Source organism: Erpetoichthys calabaricus, chromosome 8, assembly GCF_900747795.2.
Source record: "Erpetoichthys calabaricus chromosome 8, fErpCal1.3, whole genome shotgun sequence".
NCBI classification, from domain to species: domain Eukaryota; kingdom Metazoa; phylum Chordata; class Cladistia; order Polypteriformes; family Polypteridae; genus Erpetoichthys; species Erpetoichthys calabaricus.
Window position 1 is genome coordinate 21,385,542 of NC_041401.2, and position 22,991 is coordinate 21,408,532.

Here is a 22,991-nt window from a genome sequence, read left to right on the forward strand (position 1 = left end):
TGCTGATGTTGAGTTGTTGTCCCTGCACCACAAAAACAAAGTCCTCCACAACCTTCCTGTACTCGGAGTCATCTCCAGTATTAATGCAGCCTATGATGGACGTGTCATTTGAAAATTTCTGTAGATGGCAGATCTACATTTTTTATATTTAGGTTATGTTTTATCTGAATTAGCACATCATTCAACAGAAGATGCTAAATGTATCTTGTCATCATATTCTTATCTTGTCAAATAAAAAAATGGGCAAATCTTACAGATTTCAGTGAATTACTGACTGTACATTATCAATTCAATTAATGCATTTTTTTTATATATTTAGTCAAATGCAGCATCGCAGGTGCTAGAGCCTATCCCATGGGTAGTGGGCAGATAGAAGGAAATAAAAGTGGAAGTTACAACTTGATATCCAAGGACACATTTTGTACAAACCCATACTCACTCATACTGGCACAGTCATTAATTATCCTGACTTCTTGCCTTTAGACATACAGAAAAAGTCCTTACTTGTGTGAGACTTTTTGTTTTGTGTTATTTTTATGGAAAAGTCTTAATTGCAAGCTTCCATTACTCTTATTGTGACAATTGTCTAGCCAAGATGAATTCAATCATACTGTTTTACCTGAGTACCTTTCACAAATCAGTACTGCAAAGCATTTTACATTACCCACAAGAGTATCATTTAAAGCAATAATGTGACACATTCAATGGTTTTAAGAATGAATGCCCTTAAGCATTAAGAGAATATACGCTAGTACTCTGGCTGGCTAATAAGGATATGTTGGAGAAAATAAAAAGTCAGGTACAGGTGTATACTAGGAAAAATGGTCTGCTGGCCAACCTCACCACAATTTAATGTTTGATAATAATCAATTATATAAAATCTTCAGCTTTCCATTTCCCACAAATGAGTTTGTTAAATAGTGTCAGGAGTCAACCGACAAAGTTATTACTTCCATTATTTAGCAAGTGCATAAAGCACAGCATTCATTAAAAATTCTCATTGAAGAACCCGCTTGACGTAACAGGCGCCTTGCAGACGGATTTTCAATTTCAGAAAAGTTGGAATGGTTAAAATTCACTTTTAAAGAATTAAATTAACTATAAGTTATATTCAAGCATCAACAGTACCACAAGTATAGTTAAATGATAGGAGGAAAAATAAATACTACATGGGAGACTCTGTATTACCCTCAGAACTTACCCACCACACTTCATTTACAACTTACACTGTGCTGTAAACATTTACCAGTCTAATACTCCCAGATAACTGGCTTGGTCCTCTATATTACAGCTGCCTCAAGATGACAGTTGCCAGTTTAGTTCCCACTACTAATAGAATGTGTTCTACTGGGCAAGTCACTTCAACTGCCAGTGAATTAAATATTTCTATGTCACTGTGGATAGACGCATTGACAAAATAATTTAATAAATTTTTCTCAGTCAATATATTGATTTAGTAAAAACTTTAAGCTTAGTATATTTAAAACAAAAACCATGAGTGTCTGGGTGTCTTAAGGCTACTTACCACTTACAGTATAAGGATACTTGAAAGCAGTAATGACTACCATATACTGCTATTTATATTAATTATATTTCATTTGGCATTTTTGAAAATTAAGTTTAGGTAAAATAAAAGTATTAGAATATGATTAGTTTTTAATCAAGCCAATCATAAGCTCTTTAATAATAAAATCAAGACTTAAATGGTCTAACAGAATTCTGAATAAAATTACCACAGTGGATCATTTAGCTATCTGGAAGTTCCTTTAAAATGTGCAAAATCATTAATATATATAAATAACTACAAAACCTGTACCAAACATAAAACGACAAAGTGCTCTGAAGGTCATTTTGTTTTAATATTGCCTTAGGAGGGCTCCTTTCAAAACGAGGCTTTATTTTATTTTTTTAAAGTGTACCACAATAAAAAGACAAACAGAGGAAACAAAGAGTCTATGCAACCAGTGCACTTCAGGACAGCAACAAGAAGGCAATTTCAGTAAAAACAATTTTTTTGTCTTCTTTTTTCTACAGCTATATTTTTCAACAGATATATAAAGCCGCACTGATGACTAAGACTACAATCCTCGGGGTCTTTCTATTCCTTTTGCATCCTACTCCCCTCATAGCAATCTTGTGCCACCGTGCAAGCATCTACTCAGCATTATAGTAATTACCACTTTGTATGTGACCTCCTACCACACAAGATTGCTGCAATTTTAACTTCTAAAATTCAACATAAATTACTATCTTTCCCCTGCAGCATTCAGTTGAGCTTGAAGGATCAAGCCGCCCCCTGCATAGTTAACTGATGAAGGTCATTTAAAGGACATTTTGTTATATATATATATATATATATATATATATATATATAAACAAAAAGACTGTGTGCCACTTGCGTAGTATCCTAATGATAACAAGGAAAAGAGACAAGGGGAAGTGATATAAATGACAAACCCAGCTCTGATTCGCACAGATAATTTCTGTCGTTCAAAGTGTTCCCTACCATATTGGAAAGCTTTCTCATGCTTGCATCATCACACATCTCCTAACCCTCCCCTTTGGCACAATACTTTCATTGTTTTTTTATTCTTTAGGCACATATTGCTATATTTAATATCTACCTTTGTGCAAGGGCTGTGGCATGGTTAAAACAAAGATAAGCAGCAGAGAAGGAACATCACGGAAAAGTATTGGTACCTCTGGCCTCTCATCTTCAGATGATCTAGGGGAAGAAAATACACAAATGAAAAATCAATATTTTTACTTTTATACATAAAGTATAAATCATACCACTGATGTGATGACAAATTACAAATGAAAGCAGTACGTGAAACAAAAAGTGCTAGGGTAACATATTCATAATGAAGTTAACTGTTAAACAGCTTTTGACATAAATACTGATGCAGAAATGCTACAGGAAACCCTGCTACACAAGTATTTATATGTCATTGTGTTCCATATGTAATTAATCTCTAGTGCTAAATATACACAAACAAAGAGTTTTGCATTTAGCCCTTAAAGAGTGACCTAAATACTGATACCTGTAATTCGTTATTCAGATTTCATAGATTTATATCTTGTCTCAAACTGATTTTAGTCTACATTTACAGATACAAACTGCCTGAGTGAGATCTTTCAATGTACACCACCTTGAAGTATAGTTCCCTGGAGATTATGTGGTATAAAAGAGCAATTACCATACAATAATTTCCAATTTTAAAAACTCATTTCATTAATCTCCTGACACAATTGAAAACAAATCATTCTCTTATTTGAAGGAGAATTAAGAACTCCCACTATGGCCTGAATGCATATTAGCGACTGACTCATCACACTGAGTACATTTATCAACGATTTTAAATGTTCAGTGTGTAACCAGTTAGGTATAGAGAATCAACTGATGAAAGCATCACCACCCACCATGAATTCCAGTTTTTCAGTTTCTCCCTATATTTCAATGAAGTGACATAATAGTCTATGTGGGGAAGCCAAAAATGAACAATTTTAGGAGAGAGGGTAAGCTGCTGAATGAAAATGAAAACACAGAGGGAGAATGATGAAAAACTGCCATAATAAATACTGCTTTTCACATATTATCCCATACAAAGAGATGTGACCCAGCTGCATGCTACTTCTCAGCATTAGCAGTAATGTTGGTTATGAGGCATAAAAAAAAATAAAAAAAACACACACACACCACTCAAATTTTTATGCAGCACTCCAGATTTCAACATACACACCACCATTTTTTATATTTCTACACTGAAGCATATGTAACAATACACTAATATTATTCACAATCAAAGAAAGTTAATTCCAAAATGAAAAAAGAAAATTACAATGAAAATGTTTTCATTGATGAACAATCAATTGCTGCAACAATGTAGTTTTGATGTTTGTTATCTTTTATGTAAATTACATTTCAACTATGTTTTGCCTTTGCAAATGAACTCATTTCTAATATTTATTCTCCATTAAAGTAAGGTTTAAGTGATGGCAATTTACAAATACTGCATTTTGTTTTCCTATACAGGGGAAATGCAAGATTATGCATCTACTATGACTGCTTTGCCTGATAATAAGCATCCTCTCCATGCACAATATCTTGAACTATTTGAGGGTGCAATGCTTTAAACTGTATATTTTTTCTTCTGCCCTTGTTAACGGTTTTGATGTTTATTTATGAGACTAACATTACATAACATTAAAAAAAGATTTGATCCATTTACATAGCTCAATTTTGAGTCTTGGTTTCAAGACATTTAATTTACAAATTGAAATGACAAGGTTACAAACATCTCTGACAACTTCTAGACCGAGCCATGCTTGTTATCAGAGTACAACATTGTGCAGCTGAATATTGGCCATAAGCCTATCTGAAAACACACACAGAGTAATTGGCTTCTTAAGCAAAATCAAGTTAGACATTTAAAAGTGAAATAAAGGCATGCTCCTTAGGGAGTATGAAAGGGGCAGGAATGCATAATTCCAGGCAATAGTGAAGTGAAATAAATTATTGAAGAATGGCACATAATTGTTAATCTCATACACAGAAATGTTAAATATTACTCAGAGCACCCATGGCTATGTCCAAAAATGTTTAAAAAACTTTTAAACAAAACATGCATGTCTTGATACAGCAGTGACATTTTTTTCAGGCACCACTTGACATTTAAGTTCAATTTACTATATGTTTATTTTTTCAAGAAATGTCAAACTAAATTACATCCACTAGTCAAATTCTGTGATATGAAATACCCATCATACACTATCTGCAGGCACACTTCCTCAAAATGAAAGAATGGAAGTATAGAACATTAAAGATTGGTATTAAAATTAAAAAATGGCAAGTAATATGCCATATTCCTAAGAAACAGGAAAAGACATTGAAAGGAATAATCTCTGCCCTTCCACACAAAGTTCTGTAAACCTCAATCTATATGATATACCAAGGAAGGTATAACTTATATACTGTTACATTTGCTTTACCAGTCTGACTGTTTTGTTATTTACAGTGACAGCCAATAATAGTGACAGTCAAAGACCACTCTCAATGAATAACCACTCACAGTCAATATAAGAGGGTTCTGCAAGATCGACAGTAAATAATTAGTGTTGCTGGTGCTGAGAAATTTTTAAACCTACAGTGTACAATGGTATATTTTAAGGGGAATTATTTTTCCGATTTTCCTGTACAAAGTAAAAACAAAGCAGTGCAACAATTATAATTTATTATAAAAGTGGTGACAGGAAAAAAGACTTGAGATATATGAGATAAAATGTATTAGACACCAAGTTCTCTTGGACACATTTATGGCTATTTTCATCTGAAAAAAGGACAATGGAGTAAGCTTTAATAAAAGGCTTGAATAGTAAAATATTCAAATGGCCCAATGCCTCTGTTCAAGAATGACAAAGAGGAACAAAACAGAACAATAATAGATAGGACATGGAGATAAAGTGATTCACTCAAGGTCAAAAGACAACAATAAAAATCATTATTAAAAAAAAAAAAAAAACCCTGTCAGACTTTTAACTGTTATTCTTTACTTGCATATGCACATTTCACATTTTTCAATATAATAATAATAATTCATTACATTTATATAGCGCTTTTCTCAGTGCTGCATAAAATTTATGTGTGTTACACATCCACTATGGAGGAATAGCTTGACCAAAAATAAATAAATAAAAAGTACTTTGAAACGTGAGCAAAAATAAATGTGTCATAAAATCTTTGTTGCTGCTTATTTATTTAATTTTGTTCGTAATTTGTGGAATGGGTGGAGAAGACAGGTAAGACAGGTATCAGCAAAAGTGAAAAGAAAGATCTACAGGAAGGTAGTGAGACCAGCTATGTTATGTGGGTTGGAGATGGTTGCACTGACCAGAAAGCAGGAGACGGAGCTGGAGGTGGCAGAGCTAAAGATGCTAAGATTTGCATTGGGTGTGACGAGGATGGACAGGATTAGAAATGAGGACATTAGAGGGTCAGCTCAGGTTGGATGGTTGGGAGACAAAGTCAGAGAGGTGAGATTGCGTTGGTCTGGACATGTGCAGAGGAGAGATGCTGGGCATATTGGGAGAAGGATATTTAAAGATAGAGTTGCCAGGCAAGAGGAAAAGAGGAAGGCCTAAGAGAAGTTTATGGTTGCAGTGAGAGAGGACATGTAGGTGATGGGTGTGACAGAGCAAGATGCAGAAGACAGGAAGATATGGAAAAAGATGATCCGCTACAGCAACCCCTAACAGAAGCAGCGGAAAGAAGAAGAAGAAGAAGAAGTTTGTAATATTCCTTCAAATGCACCATGAAATATGGTGTGAAATACTACCGTCACTTTCACTTGTCAAAGGTGAGAGGGTGGGCTCTACCACATACTTTGTTTTGATTGGTGAATTGTCTTCTGTAGATTGCTCATGCCTAATTCAATATGTCTGTGCTGGAGACAGAGGTAAATTAATGCCAATTATTACAGATGAAATGGATTCTGCTGAAATTATCACATCCATATTACTAACCGAGAATGCTAAACCGGATGATGGACGCAGGCACATCCGGCCATGGGCCGTAGCTGCAAAAAGACGTACTGCGCAGGCGCAAAAAGAGTCCGCGAGAGTCGGCTGAGGAGCCGAGAAAGGCGGACAAAAGAGGGCGAGAGAGGCGGATGAGGGGCCGCGAGAGGCGCAGGCGCAAAAAGAGTCCGCGAGAGTCGGAGAAAGGCGGAGAAAAGAGGGCGACAAAGGCGGATGAGGGGCCGCGAGTGGCGGACAAGACCACAGAAAAAAGGAGTGAGCACATACAAAAAGGAGAAATGAGGCGCAAAGTCAAACGCAGGAAAAGCACGAAACACATTGCACACGAAACTAGACCCGAAAAAAAAAAAAAAAAAAAAAAAAAGACCCGCACACAACAACAAGGCACCCCCCCCCTACAGGCACCGGACGGGACACACACCAAGAGGGGGATTCAACAAGCCCATGGAACACAAAAAAAAGAACACAAAACCACCCCACAGACCCTACAAGCGAGGGACGGGACACACACAAAGAGGGGGATTCAACAAGACACAGGAACACAAAAAGAAAGAAGACGCTCGCGCGACAACAATCCTCAACAATCCCCCCCCCCCACCCCCACATCCATAAGAAGTCACACCCAAAGCCACATATTCTAAAGTGAACGTCAGCACCTTCACACTAGACAGCATAGGTGTCAGCATTGGTGGATCTCCTTACAATAAAGCACTATTAACCGTTCAACTGCAGAAAAGGAAACATATTAACAGTGACTGCGACCCTCCTTATTACTTATCCATATTTCGGATGCTGAGAAAGAAACAAGTCATGAATACACGGTCACGGGTACAAAACGAAAAGGATAACAGGAACAAACACACGAACATGAAAGAAACAACAAAATAGACGGCTATGCAGCATAGGTGGATCTCATTACAATAAGGCACTATTAACCGTTCAACCGCAGAAAAGTCTCCATATTAACAGTGAGTGCAATACCCCTTATTACTTATCCATATTTCTAAAAGAAAAAATGTCTCGACTCCAAAAACGCAAAGCTCAACTAAAGCTTCTAACTAACGATGTACCTAAAAGTAAAAACTTTATGAACTGCGTTAGATCCTACAATAGTTCATTTGCTTTTAGTAAATATCAGGCCACCAAAAGGCAATGGCCCATACTGCTTTCCCATATGTGCACAAATACTGCATCGCATTGGAACAGTGCACCCTGAAACAAATCAACAACGCAAATATGCACAAATCTACATCCTGGATCCACATGACGCAAACTATCAATCAAAGTGCTGCATCGCAACAGGCACGGATTCAAAACGAAACACCTCCCGTCTCAGACATACGTTAACGGCAAGGAAGGCTACAACGGGCGTCTCACACAGCACAGGCAAATCGATTACAGCTCCAAAACAACACGTCCCAAATACTACATATGCAACAACGCGCCTCTCAAACGGCACAAGCAAAACATACACCGGGAAAATTCATTCGGATTAATGAATGTCATTTGCAATCATTGTCATTCAGTTCACTTCCCTGAAGAATCAACTGGCAATACAAGTAATACATTTAGACGTTGTTGTCAAAAGGGTCTAATTAGACTGCCTTCTTTACTTTCATATACTGAATATCTACAGAAGATTCTAACTGACGATGTACCTGAAAGTGAAATCTTTATCAACTGCATTAGATCCTACAAATCGGTATCCACTATGAACATTAACGGTGGCACTGCACGTGACATCCGTCTTCAAAAAATGTTGTTTATTGATGAATGTACAATGGCATGAAGTCACTTACTCAACACCATTCATAAACTTCTACAAACGTTTATGAATAATAATATTCGATTTGGAGGAAAGGTACTTTTATTAGGAGGAGATTTTAAACAGTGATTAGCTATTCTTCCAGATGCCATGCACTCAGCTATTGTTCAGTGCACCTTAAAATACGCAGACAATTGGCATTGCTTTCAAAAGATACAGTTAGTAAAAAAGATACGATGTCCAGAACCAGATCATAACAATTGCTTATTACAACTGAGAGATGGTACACTCACCAATACAGATGGACTTCAGCCACATATTATTACAATTCCTCAAGCCTTTATCTGCGACGACTTAGTTACAGAGAGATTTGGAACAGCAATCTCATTAGACCAAATGCCCCTTTAAACACAACGCACTATATTATGTCCAAAAAATATTAATGTGGAAAACATAAATACCCAAGTCATTCCATTACTTCCTGGAGAGACACAACTCTTTCTAAGCTCTGACAAAGTTGACTCTGATCACGATAATGACCATCTTCATTGACCTTACAAGTTCTGACCTGGAATTACCTTTTACACTTAAACGGCGTGTACAAAGAAATTTTCCAATAAACCTTTACACTGTGCCACACACTTTATTGTTTGCTTTCTATTTGCATCATCTACACCGTCACACTATTCTATATCTCATTCATTCATCACGCTCTTTGTCATTCCCAACACCAGGGGTTGGCGAGCGAAGCGAGCAGGGGGCGGAGCCCCCTAGTATTTCAGAAAGAAAATTGAAGATTTATCAGAAGAAATTACAATGTTTGCGGCCCTTTTAGACCACGATACCGATGAAACTATTTTTAAAAACATTGAAGAACTGTTGCAAACAAACTAGGCTACATGCCGGTTATAGAACACTTTGTTTTATGCAGTTTAAAAGTACGACAAATTGAGGATCTATATGTTGTATCAGAGAAGACGATCACAAGGCGAATGAGCCAGTGTGACATAGAGTGAGCTGCACATGTATCAGTTTAGACACAGAAAGCCCAAATCAGCACCTACAAGTATTTTGAACTGAATATTTTACCCTTGTTTTAAGAGTCTAAGTCAGGTGTATATTTTCAGCTACTTTTTCAAATACCTTTACAGCTTTACATCAGTGAAAAACAAAACACTAGAGCAAAAGTGACAGTTTTATTTCAAGACGTATTCTATGACGCATTTGGAGGAATATTATGGATATTGTTAAAGAAATAAATTAGCAAAAACACATTTATTTATTTATGCTCACATTTCACAGAACTTTTATTTAATTGCGCATTTATCTACTATTTTGTGCAAAATATTCCTCAATAATCCACACCTCAAATAAGTGAAGACACATTTCAAATTCCACTGTTTCCCATCTTTAGTTCACTGGTGCAAGTACCAAACCATAAAACTAAAGTTGTAAGTAACATTTTGTCTAACTAAATTATTTCTCAGACTGCACATACATTTGAAATCATCTGTATAAGACAGAATACCTTTCTGTAGACCACAGGGTCATTTTTATTGTATTTGGCGAGGTACGTCAGCCGTAAAGTGAACTAAAACCTGCAAATCCATAAATATTTGCTAGAATTACTGTACTAATTCTGTCTGAAAGGAGTTCATTTATGGGCATGAAGCTGCAATTAGGCAAAGACTTTGAAAATAATGGAAGCAGGCAGACTCTGCAGTCCCTGAGGACCAAACTGACCAACTGAAACCAAGGCAACAAAAGGATAAAAAAAAAAAAAAAAATCTACTTCTGTATTAAAACTGGAGCCCTGCAGGTAAACAAAAATGCAGCAATCATTGACAAAATTACTTTTCTTGTAATTACTTTGAAAAAACTGTTTAAAAATCATTCATAGATTTTAAGCTTTACATAACATTATTATATTTAGAGAAAACAAATTTTCACAGACCGTGTGACTAGAGACCTTATCGCTCTGCAAGCAGTGAGATTCTGAGGAAACAGTGCAACCTGCTTGAAACCTAAAACTTTACATGTATTGGCAAAGAAAAACAGGTGTATTACCTGCCACTGGAAGACCTACCTGCTGTTCTCAACATGCATTGTGTTCTTTCCATCAGACCTATTCCCTATCCTATGTAAAACTGGTACCACATCTGTTCCAGACATCCCTTGCCAGGTATGTAATCTTAAATAATACCCATAGTTATTTAAAGTCACTGATTTTGTATTTCTCAACCAAGGCAGAATATCTCTGCTCAAGCTATGTAATCAGTTGTTAGGGTGCATGTTGAATGCTGTGGACAGTGAATGGAGTCTCCACAGCAAAACTACCAGGGTGAAATGGTGTACACATTAAAGTTACAGTCAAATAGTAAAAATGGTAAATGACAGCTCTGATACTCAGCATTTGATGCTTACGGTCAAGAAGGTCAACCCACAAAGTGATTAGCACCACATTAAGTACAAAGGTAACAAGTAACAAGTTAACACTTTTCTAAAACTAACTGGCTAAGAATATCGGCCAGAGAATTTCAGCAAGATGTGGGAAAAAACAGTCATGAGTTTATTATTATGACAGGTCCATGATAAGTCAATAAAATCAGTATCCCTATTCCAAAATTCTAAAATCCAAAATGCTCCAAAATCTGAAACTGCTGTTGTTCGGTTACGACAATAATATAGGATTCAATATAAGGTTGAAACAATTGGCAGCTGTGTTCATAAAAGTATTAATTGTAAAATATGCACTCAAAGTAAACAATGTGTCATACTCTATCAAAAGTAAATGAAAAGGACTGCTGTTATGAAAGATGATAACAAAAGGCCACCACATGAGAAATCAAAACACCCAAATCAGTAAATATGCCTAACAACATGAGTACATCATATACCTTCTGAGTGCATGTCTAAACAAATACAGTCAAAGTAAAAAGTATGTGAACCCTTTGGAATTATCTGGTTTACTGCATGAATTGGTCATAAAAAGTGATCTGATCTTCATCTAAGTCACAGGTACTGATATACACAATGAACTTAAGCCAATGACACACCAAAAATTCTACTCTTTCATGTCTTTATTTTACAAACGCATTCCTTCGTTCACAGTGGTAGTGGAAAAAGTAAGTGAACTTTGGGATTTAATAACTGATTGACCCTCCTTTGGAAGCAATGACCTCAACCAGGTGTTTCCTGTAACTGCCGATCAAACCTGCACACTGCGGGTGGGGGGTTGGGGGGGGGGGGATTTTAGCCCATTCTTTAGTTATAGGAGACTGTGTTTGTTCATTATTGTGACTGACATGAAGATACGACCATGTTTTATATGGGAAATAGACATAAATATAGATAATTCCTAGGGGTTCACATACTTTTTACTTTGACTGTAAGTAAAGGAAGTTAACGTGACTGATTAATTAAAAATACAAACATGCCATGGCAGTATATAGATTTAGCATTTTAACACATGGTATTTACAGTGCAAAAACCATAATGCTTATCTAAACTCTATTTGCTGTTATTACATCAGATAGTGATGCAACAGTCAAAATGACAGAAAGATTTCGTAGCAGACAGAAGCTCTTCTCAAACACATAGAGCCAAGTAGCTGTAGTAGTATACGTGTGTGTGGGCTTGCCCGTCTGTCTCTTCTGTTGCAGCATTCTTCACAATGTACAAATCGAATATTAAGCTTCAGTAACCTTGTGGTACCGAGATCCTGAATGGATAACACCTATTTTTGCTTTTTTATTTTCTCATAGTGTGTTTTGCTCTCTTCCTGAAACCCCTGTGGTTTAAAGTGCATGGACTGGAGGAATTAAGGACGGGTGTTTTAGGAAGATGCAAACAGGCAAAATATGCAAACATCCAAACATCCAAAAATACCTGAAATCCTTCTGGCCTCTGTTATTTTGCATTAGGGATGCTCAACATTTATGTGTTAGTAGACTGCTACAACTGTGTGTTTGCTCAAAGAAGCCCAGCAAGTCCCTTCAAATATGTTTGATGTTTAGTATTATAGTGCTAGGCAATATTAAAAATAAAAAGCTGGACACAGCCTCTTTTCAAAGGTTTTCTTATGCTCTCTCTACACATCAAGCCATTTAACTAATTAGTATAAGTATTCAAAAGTTTAATAAAAAGGTAGATTTTAAATAAAGCAGGTATAGGCTCATTTTCTCCAGAAAAATATATACTATATAAAATTGCAGAGTTACATGAAACAAGACTATAGCATGACAGCTTATATCAATAAGAGCTGTACATATTGTGCATTAAATAAAAAGTCAAGGAGAAATCCATTGTTACAGACTCACAATTCAATGTAGAATTTGCAGATTAAACTGCCTGAAGAAAATTTTGCCAGTCACTATGGAGACAGTGCTGCAGGAATGAACAGCACAGATAACAGGCACAAAAATCCCAGAATTCTATTGAATCACTTAAATGGGAGAAATTATTGGATTAAAAAAAAAAAAGTCACTTACTGAGGGCACTTTTAATAAGTACTCACTGTAAATCTCTGTTCCATTTAAGCTGGGTAAGGCGAGTCCAAGGGTTGTATGCAGAATCAATGCTATACAGACGCATGTGCATAGCAAGAACATGAAACAAGTGATCTAAAGAGATGAAAGAAAAGCAAATGTGTTTGTACAAGAAAGAAAATAATTTATACTAAATCATAATAAAAATGTACCAAAAATGTCCAATAATTAATTATCAAAGTAATTCATTAATTTCTACATACACCCAAAATACTGCTATATTTAAGTCTATATATATATATATATATATATATATACACAAACACATATAACACACACCGACTCACATTTGATATTGAAAAGCTGTTTACATACACAGTTTCATTTTTAGTATTTTTTAAAGCAAAAGAACATTTTGCAACAGAATATATTAATTTACAGACAAACCATGACTGAAAAAGAAACACACGAAGAGCCAAGTGCTATATGTCAGCTTACATACATCAACAGTATTTTAGTACGTATAGATTACTAAGAAAACCAGCACAACTCCAGAATGGAAGTTGAACTGAGGTTACATTCATATTCAAAAGTGTTGTGATTTCATTTTATTTAATTCATGGCTGAAAACATGCAAACAGTACTCAGAATGGGTATGGGGAAAACAGTAAGCAATAGAAACTTTGTATTTGTTGCCCATTAGTATCTGGTGCACATCAAACATTTTCACACGACAAAACTACAATATGCACATGCATGTCCAAAGTTCTGCTTTGTTCATCTAAGTTTGAAGTCAACGACCCACTTTTCCAGTAAGGCACTTCAGCAGCTCTAGCTAACTAAACTCACCCGGCTTTTTTGTTTGCATCCTGTTTTTCCACACAGAAGAGACAAAGACAAAGTTGACTATCCATATTAAAATGCCCAAGGTCACTCAAAAACTGCTAACTCCTGCCAACATCAACCAAAACTGTACATGTAACTGAAAATTAATTTAAAAAAAAGAGTGCCATCAAGGAAACACTATGGGTGGCCTATCCCACCATTTCAAGAATAATACACCAGTGTATTCCAGAGAAATGCCCCTGCAGTGAATAATAAGGTCTTCGTCAGAATATTTAGACCCCACAATTAGCTCTCTTCTGTTTGCATAAATTGAAATTCACTAAAAAAACAATGGAGTGAACAGGTGCACTTTCTGGAACTTCATGCATCAAAGCAATGGCATTGGGCCATTGAGTCTAAAGTCATTACATAAAAGAGGGAAAAACACACTGATCATTATAAGAGAAAAAAACAAACCTGGAACCATAAAACTATATACAGACTTTTAGCCACTCCAAATGCTTAGTATTAAATTAAATTATAAAATACATGCTCTGCCCAGAATGTGGTGCTTCATTATTTAATGTAAAAGATGCTCCCTGGCAATTACTATAATGATGGTTACAAACGGTTTTGGAGCATAATGAAGGCACAGATAAATAAATATCCATCCTGTTCATAGCTGCATTTAATGTATTTTCTTTAACAATGCAAGATGGGTAAATAATTATGAAAAGAATATACAAAATACCCTCTAGGTTTCTGATTGATATCAATGGACACAAACAAACTCTTGAGGTTTCAGAAAACAGATGCATTGACTGAAAAACTAACACATAGCCTAATAAATAAATTAATCTGTGTAATTCATTTAGTATTCTAAAAATACGACTGAAAGCACCCCATGCTGACCACTGGAAAAACTGGGTGACAAAAAATTAATAAGCTATGGTTGGTGGAAGAGGTTGCTTTCTATAAAAAATGGAAAAAACCTTATTGGCATACATTTAGTTTTAGTCATATTAGTAGGTTTGGTGCATGTTTCAATATAGACAGAGTGGCAGTGCAAAGCTGACATTCCTGCCTAAAAGCACTAGGGTTTGCGATGATTTTGTAAGTTCTAACAATGAAGTCCTTGATCAGTAGGTATAAGTGAGTGTACTTAACTACTAATGATTACCTGTAATAGCACTGAATACTGGAAATGTTTTAGTAATACATCTCAGTTTCGTTGTCCAGTATGACAGTGGTCACAGGACACCGTATCTTTGATTGCCGGTACAACAAATAGTTCTGAGCTGGCATCAACAACAGTGCCAACATTGGTCATCGCTGCTCTTGTGAAAAGACTGGCAATAAATGCCATCAACTCAGAGAGCGACAGGCAAGTTCGTTGTACGTGTTTTGCACATTTCCAATTATTTCTGAAGATACTGTACAAGATTTACACAAAATGTGCGGGTTCTAATAATGTTGACTTCAATTGTAACAAACTACTTTGCACAATAGAAAAATCAGTATGGAATGGTCCATGCAGTATTTCCATGTGAATTCTAGTTTACCGATACAACAGTAAATCACTTAACAGAAGCTTTTACAATTTAATCAATTGTACTGTACAATAATATACAATCAAGTATATTAACTTATACTTATTGTGTACAAAAATAGATGTTGAGTAAAATGAACAGGAATATGAATGAATCAAACAACTTCAATAACATTTAATTTGAAACTAAACACATCATCTCAAATGAAGTAACCAAGCTCTATAGACAGACTGATTGGTACAGGGGTGTCTACATTATAGATCTCGGTATGTGTTTCTCTGTGTTAATTTCTCTCTCCACGTTATCCATCATGTGCTCAGGTAAGGCAAATCAACTGTCAGCTGTCTTCACTTCACCAAGTGAGTGCGTGTGCATGCATGTGCAAATGTGTATATTTAAATAAATATCTCAAAAACTACTCCAGCAGAATACAGTGATCCCTCGCTATATCGCGCTTCGCCTTTCGCAGCTTCACTCTATCGCGGATTTTATATGTAAGCATATTTAAATATATATCGCGGATTTTTTGCTGGTTCGCGGATTTCTGCGGACAATGGGTCTTTTAATTTCTGGTACATGCTTCCTCAGTTGGTTTGCCCAGTTGATTTCATACAAGGGACGCTATTGGCAGATGGCTGAGAAGCTACCCGACTTACTTTTCTCTTTCTCTTGCGCTGACTTTCTCTGATCCTGACGTAGGGGGTGTGAGCAGGGGGGCTGTTCGCACACCTAGACGATACGGACGCTCGTCTAAAAATGCTGAAAGATTAGCTTCACGTTGCTATCTTCTGTGCAGCTGCTTCCTGAAGCGACATGCTGCACGGTGCTTCACATAATTAAAAGCTCGAAGGGGACATATTGATTTTTGACTGTTTGTTTTTCTCTAGCTCGCTCTCTCTCTCTCTCCCTGCTCCTGACGGAGGGGGTGTGAGCTGCCACCTTCAACAGCTTTGTACCGGCGGTGCTTCGCATACTTAAAAGCCAAACAGCCCTATTGATTTGTTTGCTTTCCTCTGTCTTTCTGACAGACTCTGCTCCTGACGCGCACTCCTTTGAAGAGGAAGATATGTTTGCATTCTTTTAATTGTGAGACGGAACTGTCATCTCTGTCTTGTCATGGAGCACAGTTTAAACTTTTGAAAAAGAGACAAATGTTTGTTTGCAGTGTTTGAATAACGTTCCTGTCTCTCTACAACCTCCTGTGTTTCTGCGCAAATCTGTGACCCAAGCATGACAATATAAAAATAACCATATAAACATATGGTTTCTACTTCGCGGATTTTCTTATTTCGCGGGTGGCTCTGGAACGCAACCCCTGCGATGGAGGAGGGATTACTGTATGCAAATCAGTAAGCCTGGCCCTATGACTAAACAGAGAAGACTAAAAAAAAAATCCAACAATTTCAACAGCAGTTATTGTTGGACATGGGTCAGACTCTTTTTGAAGTATATGGAGAGAAGTTCTGAACCAAACTTTACCAAAAAAATGATATGCCTGGAGCATGTAACAAACAAGAGAATATTTGAAACAGATAGGTCAAGTTTTTGGTAGTTATTATTATTCATAGGTTTCCACAGATGCACACACACAGACACACTTACAGACACCACAATAAAATCAAACTTTTCTCAATGTTTTGAACATCATAAAATCATTAACTTGAATTATTGAGTCTAGCACCAAACTTCCACATATGTGGAAGTAAAATTAGTATGCAAATATATGTAAATGCACTAAATATTCAGCATAAATTCTTCAGATTTAGCTATCATAAAATACTGCTGAAACCAAAGTAAAATGAACAAACCAGATGTACAAAAGCACATTGCACTCTCCAATAAGAAAAGGGAAGCACAGGATTATTTGATGGGTAGAGAAATGTGACACAGTATCATTTAATCAAACCAAAGGACAAGTGAATTCATCCCAAGAGTAGAATACAACATCTGTGGGGGTGGGAAAATGTGCAGAATAGGAGAGGAAAGTATTTTTCAGTTGTTAAATAACACTGAATTTGTTTGGTATTAAGAACCAACAAGTGTTCAGTCTATAAAAAAGCTGAATAAATACGTTACTGAGAAAACATCAGACTAACATATTGTACATGTAAGCTGCCACAACTTTCAAACAGTTATATGCCAATATAAAATATTTAAATGTGGGTGTTTGTTTCAAGTGACAGTTCTAATAAGCATACAGTGGGGCAAAAAAGTATTTAGTCAGCCACCAATTGTGCAGGTTCTCCCACTTAAAAAGATGAGAGAGGCCTGTAATTTTCATCATAGGTATACCTCAACTATGAGAGACAAAATGAGAAAAAAAAATCCACAAAATCACATTGTCTGATTTTTGAAGAATTTATTTGCAAATTATGGTGGAAAAAAGTATTTGGTCAATAACACAAGTTCATCTCAATACTTTGTTATATACCCTTTGTTGGCAATGACAAAGGTCAAAAGTTTTCTGTAAGTCTTCACAAGGTTTTCACACACTGTTGCTGGTATTTTGGCCCATTCCTCCATGCAGATCTCCTCTAGAGCAGTGATGTTTTGGGGCTGTCGCTGGGCAACACGGACTTTCAACTCCCTCCAAAGATTTTCTATGGGGTTGAGATCTGGAGACTGGCTAGGCCACTCCAGGACCTTGAAATGCTTCTTACGAAGCCACTCCTTCGTTACCCAGGTGGTGTGTTTGGGATCATTGTCATGCTGAAAGACCCAGCCACGTTTCATCTTCAATGCCCTTGCTGATGGAAGGAGATTTTCACTCAAAATCTGACAATACATGGCCCCATTCATTCTTTCCTTTACATGGATCAGTCGTCCTGGTCCCTTTGCAGAAAAACAGCAGCAAAGCATGATGTTTCCACCCCCATGCTTTACAGTAGGTATGGTTTTCTTTGGATGCAACTCAGCATTCCTTCTCCTCCAAACACGACAAGTAGAGTTTTTACCAAAAAGTTCTATTTTGGTTTCATCTGACCATATGACATTCTCCCAATCCTCTTCTGGATCATCCAAATGCTCTCTAGCAAACTTCAGACGGGCCTGCACATGTACTGGCTTAAGCAGGGGGACACGTCTGGCACTGCAGGGTTTGAGTCCCTGGCGGCGTAGTGTTTTACTAATGGTTGTCTTTGTTACTTTGGTCCCAACTCTCTGCAGGTCATTCACTAGGTCCCCCCGTGTGGTTCTGGGATTTTTGCTCACCGTTCTTGTGATCATTTTGACCCCACGGGGTGAGATCTTGCGTGGAGCCCCAGATCGAGGAAGATTATCAGTGGTCTTGTATGTCTTCCATTTTCCAATAATTGCTCCCACAGTTGATTTCTTCACACCAAGCTACTTACCTATTGCAGATTCAGTCTTCCCAGCCTGGTGCAGGTCTACAATTTTGTTTCTGGTGTCCTTTGACAGTTCTTTGGTCTTGGCCATAGTGGAGTTTGGAGTGTGACTGTTTGAGGTTGTGGACAGGTGTCTTTTATATTAATAACGAGTTCAAACAGGTGCCATTAATACAGGTAATGAGTGGAGGACAGAGGAGCTTCTTACAGAAGATGTTACAGGTCTGTGACAGCCAGAAATCTTGCTTGTTTGTAGGTGACCAAATACTTTTCCACCATAATTTGCAAATAAATTCTTTAAAAATCAGACAATGTGATTTTCTGGATTTTTTTCTCATTTTGTCTCTCATAGTTGAGGTACAGTATACCTTTGATGAAAATTACAGGCCTCTCTCATCTTTTTAAGTGAGAGAACTTGCACAATTGGTGGCTGACTAAATACTTTTTTTCCCCACTGTATTACAAAATATACACAAAATAGAAAAAGGTGTGAAAAATACTACTTAATCTTAAAAGAAAGGATACAGGTTACATGGTTTTAAATCACAGTAACTGCACAATAGCAGAAAGGCCTTTAACCAGCCCAGCAAATACCAACTTTAAAACTATCCATATTGAGAAGAAAGAAAAAAAAATCAGTAAATGTGAATTCAGCAGTTTAGAAAACAGCATAACAGGCAAAATATAAAAAGACACTTCAGCAAAACAGCCAATCATCAATATAAAACAGTACAATGAATATCATGGGTATTTTTATAGAATGCCTCTTCTGTCCAATTTATGTTTACTAGCAAGAATTTGGCACTGATCTGTTTGTCTATACATATGGCACCATGTTTAGGGGAAAACAGACAAGATCAAACTCCTTCATTCCTCAAAAAGCCTGTCATCACGATAAGGAGATCAACGGTGCATTTTATATACTTTAGAGACATTAGATTGCTCTTCTAATGGCATTAAGAAGTATTTCGAAAGACTTACTCTACAATGAAAGAAATTCCACATATGCAAGAGACAGTTAAGGAAAAAAATAACTACATGATCTCTGTTTCCATCATAATACACATCAATATACAGATAAGAAGTAGACCGAGAAAGGTTTATATAATTTACAAGGCTTATTATACTTTTTAGAAGAAAAATCCTTATGGAGTCCAATATTTGAGTAAAACATACAAAATAATTTTTTGACAGTTGTTAATATTATGAATTAGGCTGTGTTTATTTACCACTATAAACACTGTAAGCATTTAAAGTTCAACGTAATAATCAAAACATTCGTTTATTAAAAAAAAATACTGTAAAAATAGTGTCGACACAAACACTGGATTATGGCATGAAAACAATAAAGTGGACAAACATCTACTTAGCTTGTAGTAAACAACAAAGAAAGCCACTCACTGTATGACTAATCTAACACAAATGTCCCCAAGAATACCAAATGATGTGACAGTCAGCAGCAGCAAAGTATCTGCTGTGGGCTGAAATATCCATAAAACCATTTTTGTTTTATTGCCTTGTAGTGGGATATGTTCGCTCATTCACTGGAGAAAACATTTGTGTTATTTTATTCGTTTATCCAATACAGTCAATAAGATGCAAGCACCTGTGGTGAAGAACCTAGTTACTGGCAAATTCACTCCCATGAGAAGCAGCTAGTGATGAGAGGCGGCTGCTTGAACAGTGTTTACGCAGCAGAGTGAACTTAGTACATGCATTTGGAACATAAAGGGTGTTCATTTCCTTGAAGAGAAAAGTGATTTATTGTCGGGTAATATCAATAGTTGTTCAGAAACAGAATGTGACAGTGTCATTGATTCTTGTTCTTCTGATAGATAAGTAAATGTGGTGATGATGGCACTCAAACAGTAAACCATATTGCCAGTATGGAATGTGCGTGGTGTGACAAGAGTGTAGGGCAACTGTGAAAGCTGCTGTTCACTGGATCTCCTAGGCAGATGTATCAGTCATAGATAGTCCCAACAGTATTTAAATCTGTTCATACGTAATGACATGTCAGATGTACATGTGGAGCAAGATCAAAAGACGTTGACTGCAATTGATCCAGCACCACACACTGGAACCCAATTCCAGGCTGCAGATTTAGTTTGAAGTTATGATGATTTTTTTGCTTTTTATGCATTTATTATATATTAACATATTATTCAAACAGCTGAAGTTGAAATGTACTGGTCAATAAAATGTTTACTTGAAAGGTTTAAAGTATAACAGATGATATTACTTTTCATACATTGTAGATCCATGCTAAATCTATGGTTCATGCTGATGTATTTTTGGCTGTGATTGATAGACTACTCAAAGAAGTTGATTGTAGGTATCATAGATGTGTCATAATCTCAATAATATTCCTCAACAATGTACACAATATTACAAATTGACCTCAACAATTCCTGCATTCTCCACACAAAAGCTACACAAGAAACCCACAACTATAATCCCCTGGGAAAAGATTCAACAGACCTAGAGTTGGACTTTATAAACGAGATTGTCCAGTTGAAAGAGTTCATAAACAGTGAAGATACATTATTTAAAGAAAATAAATCTGAAGGCCAACTCTTTCATATTCTGTCTATGTCTCTTACTCACACATACATACTTCCTCCCCCCTCTATCTCTCACTCTCTAAAAACAAAGTTGAAGGACCACATTCTCTTTATTTTAAGCATTTAACAAGGCACACTATGATCACTTGAGCTCTTGTGTTGTTCTATAGTTACCAAGTATAATTTTAAGCTTTGACATTGCATACTCTGTCAAGCTGTTTCTCTCTCTAGATTGCTCACTGTTTCATATGGCACGTCTGCTGTTTTTGTGGTTATCCATACACATACTGCTTACTCATTTTCTCTGCACAAGAACTACTTACTGTTCTTATGTAGTGGCTATTCAAGTCTAGGCTAGTCTTACCATTGAACAATATATACTGTTTTTATTGTGATTTCCCTTGAGATAGCTAGGTCGAGCCCAAACAATGATTCAACAATGACTTCCTCAGTAAGAGGGTGTGAGTCGTTAGTTCGAGAGGACCAAAAGAGAAAGACCAAGTTTATCTCAGCTCAATAGCTGAACTTACCTTCAAGGAAAATCAGAAAACAAGAGGATTCACCACTTTACACTGAAGGAAGTCTGGACAAAATGCTCAATTATCTTAGGTTGCTGGAAAATACTACATGTCTAATAAATTACTATTAGATAGTAAGATACCCTAAGTTCTTGTCTATAAGCCGGACTCATGTATAAGCCGGAGACCAAAAATCATACGAATTTTTAAAATAAAATCGTATCATAGATAAGCCGGACTCATGGATAAGCCGAACGTACTATAACCTATAACTAATAGAAGGGAGGGAGGTCAGTGGTCTCACTCGCGCCCATTTAATTTCTTTAAGGGGGGAGAGAGTGTGAGATATTGGCGTCTCTCTCACTCCCCGCATGGCGCGGTTGGAGCGGCCGGATCGCGTTCTTTCTGCTCTGGGCGTCGCCGAGTCAACACGAGCGCGTAGCGGTCATTTAAATTGTGATTTTATATGTAAGCATATTTAAATATATATCGCGGATTTCTGCGGACAATGGGTCTTTTAATTTCTGGTACATGCTTCCTCAGTTGGTTTGCCCAGTTGATTTCATACAAGGGACGCTATTGGCAGATGGCTGAGAAGCTACCCGGCTTACTTTTCTGTCTCTCTTGCGCTGACTATCTGTGATCCTGACGTATGGGGATTGAGCAGGGGGGCTGTTTGCACACCTAGACGATATGGACAATCATCTAAAAATGCTGAAAGATTATCTTCACGTTGCTATCTTTTGTAAAGCTGATTCCTGAAAAGACATGCTGCACAGTGCTTCGCATACTTAAAAGCTCGAAGGGCACGTATTGATTTTTGACTGAAAAACAAACTCTCCCTCTCTCTCTCTTTGTCTGCTCCTGACGGAGGGGGTGTGAGCTGCCGCCTTCAACAGCTTTGTGCCGCGGTGCTTCGCATACTTAAAAGCCAAACAGACATATTGATTTGTTTGCTTCACTCCTTTGAAGAGGAAGATATGTTTGCATTCTTTTAATTGTGAGACGGAACTGTCATCTCTGTCTTGTCATGGAGCACAGTTTAAACTTTTGAAAAAGAGACAAATGTTTGTTTGCAGTGTTTGAATAAAGTTCCTGTCTCTCTACAACCTCCTGTGTTTCTGCGCAAATCTGTGACCCAAGCATGACAATATAAAAATAACCATATAAACATATGGTTTCTACTTCGCGGATTTTCTTATTTCGCGGGTGGCTCTGGAACGCAACCCCCGCGATGGATGTATAAGCCGGACTTATGTATAAGCCGATATTCTATTTTTTCATTTTCACAACTTTTTTCCTTAGATAAGCCGCGGCTTATAGACAAGAACTTAGGGTAATTTATTTTGTACTGAATTAATTGAAAGGTCTTCTCTTTCTTATGTTTGCTGTTTTCTTCTT

The 22,991-nt window shown here is 36.8% G+C and overlaps 2 protein-coding genes across 2 annotated transcripts in view; both read right to left on the minus strand.

Annotated features, from left to right (window-relative positions):
• Nucleotides 1–22,991, minus strand: part of LOC127528918 (uncharacterized) — a 469,030-nt gene that overhangs the window by 215,976 nt on the left and 230,063 nt on the right. The window lies entirely within an intron of this gene.
• ubr3 (ubiquitin protein ligase E3 component n-recognin 3) overlaps nucleotides 1–22,991 on the minus strand; it is a 279,977-nt gene that overhangs the window by 37,907 nt on the left and 219,079 nt on the right. The window contains 2 exon segments of the mRNA XM_051930608.1: nucleotides 2,625–2,725; nucleotides 12,819–12,924. Of these exon segments, the coding sequence (XP_051786568.1) occupies nucleotides 2,625–2,725; nucleotides 12,819–12,924 (207 nt within the window).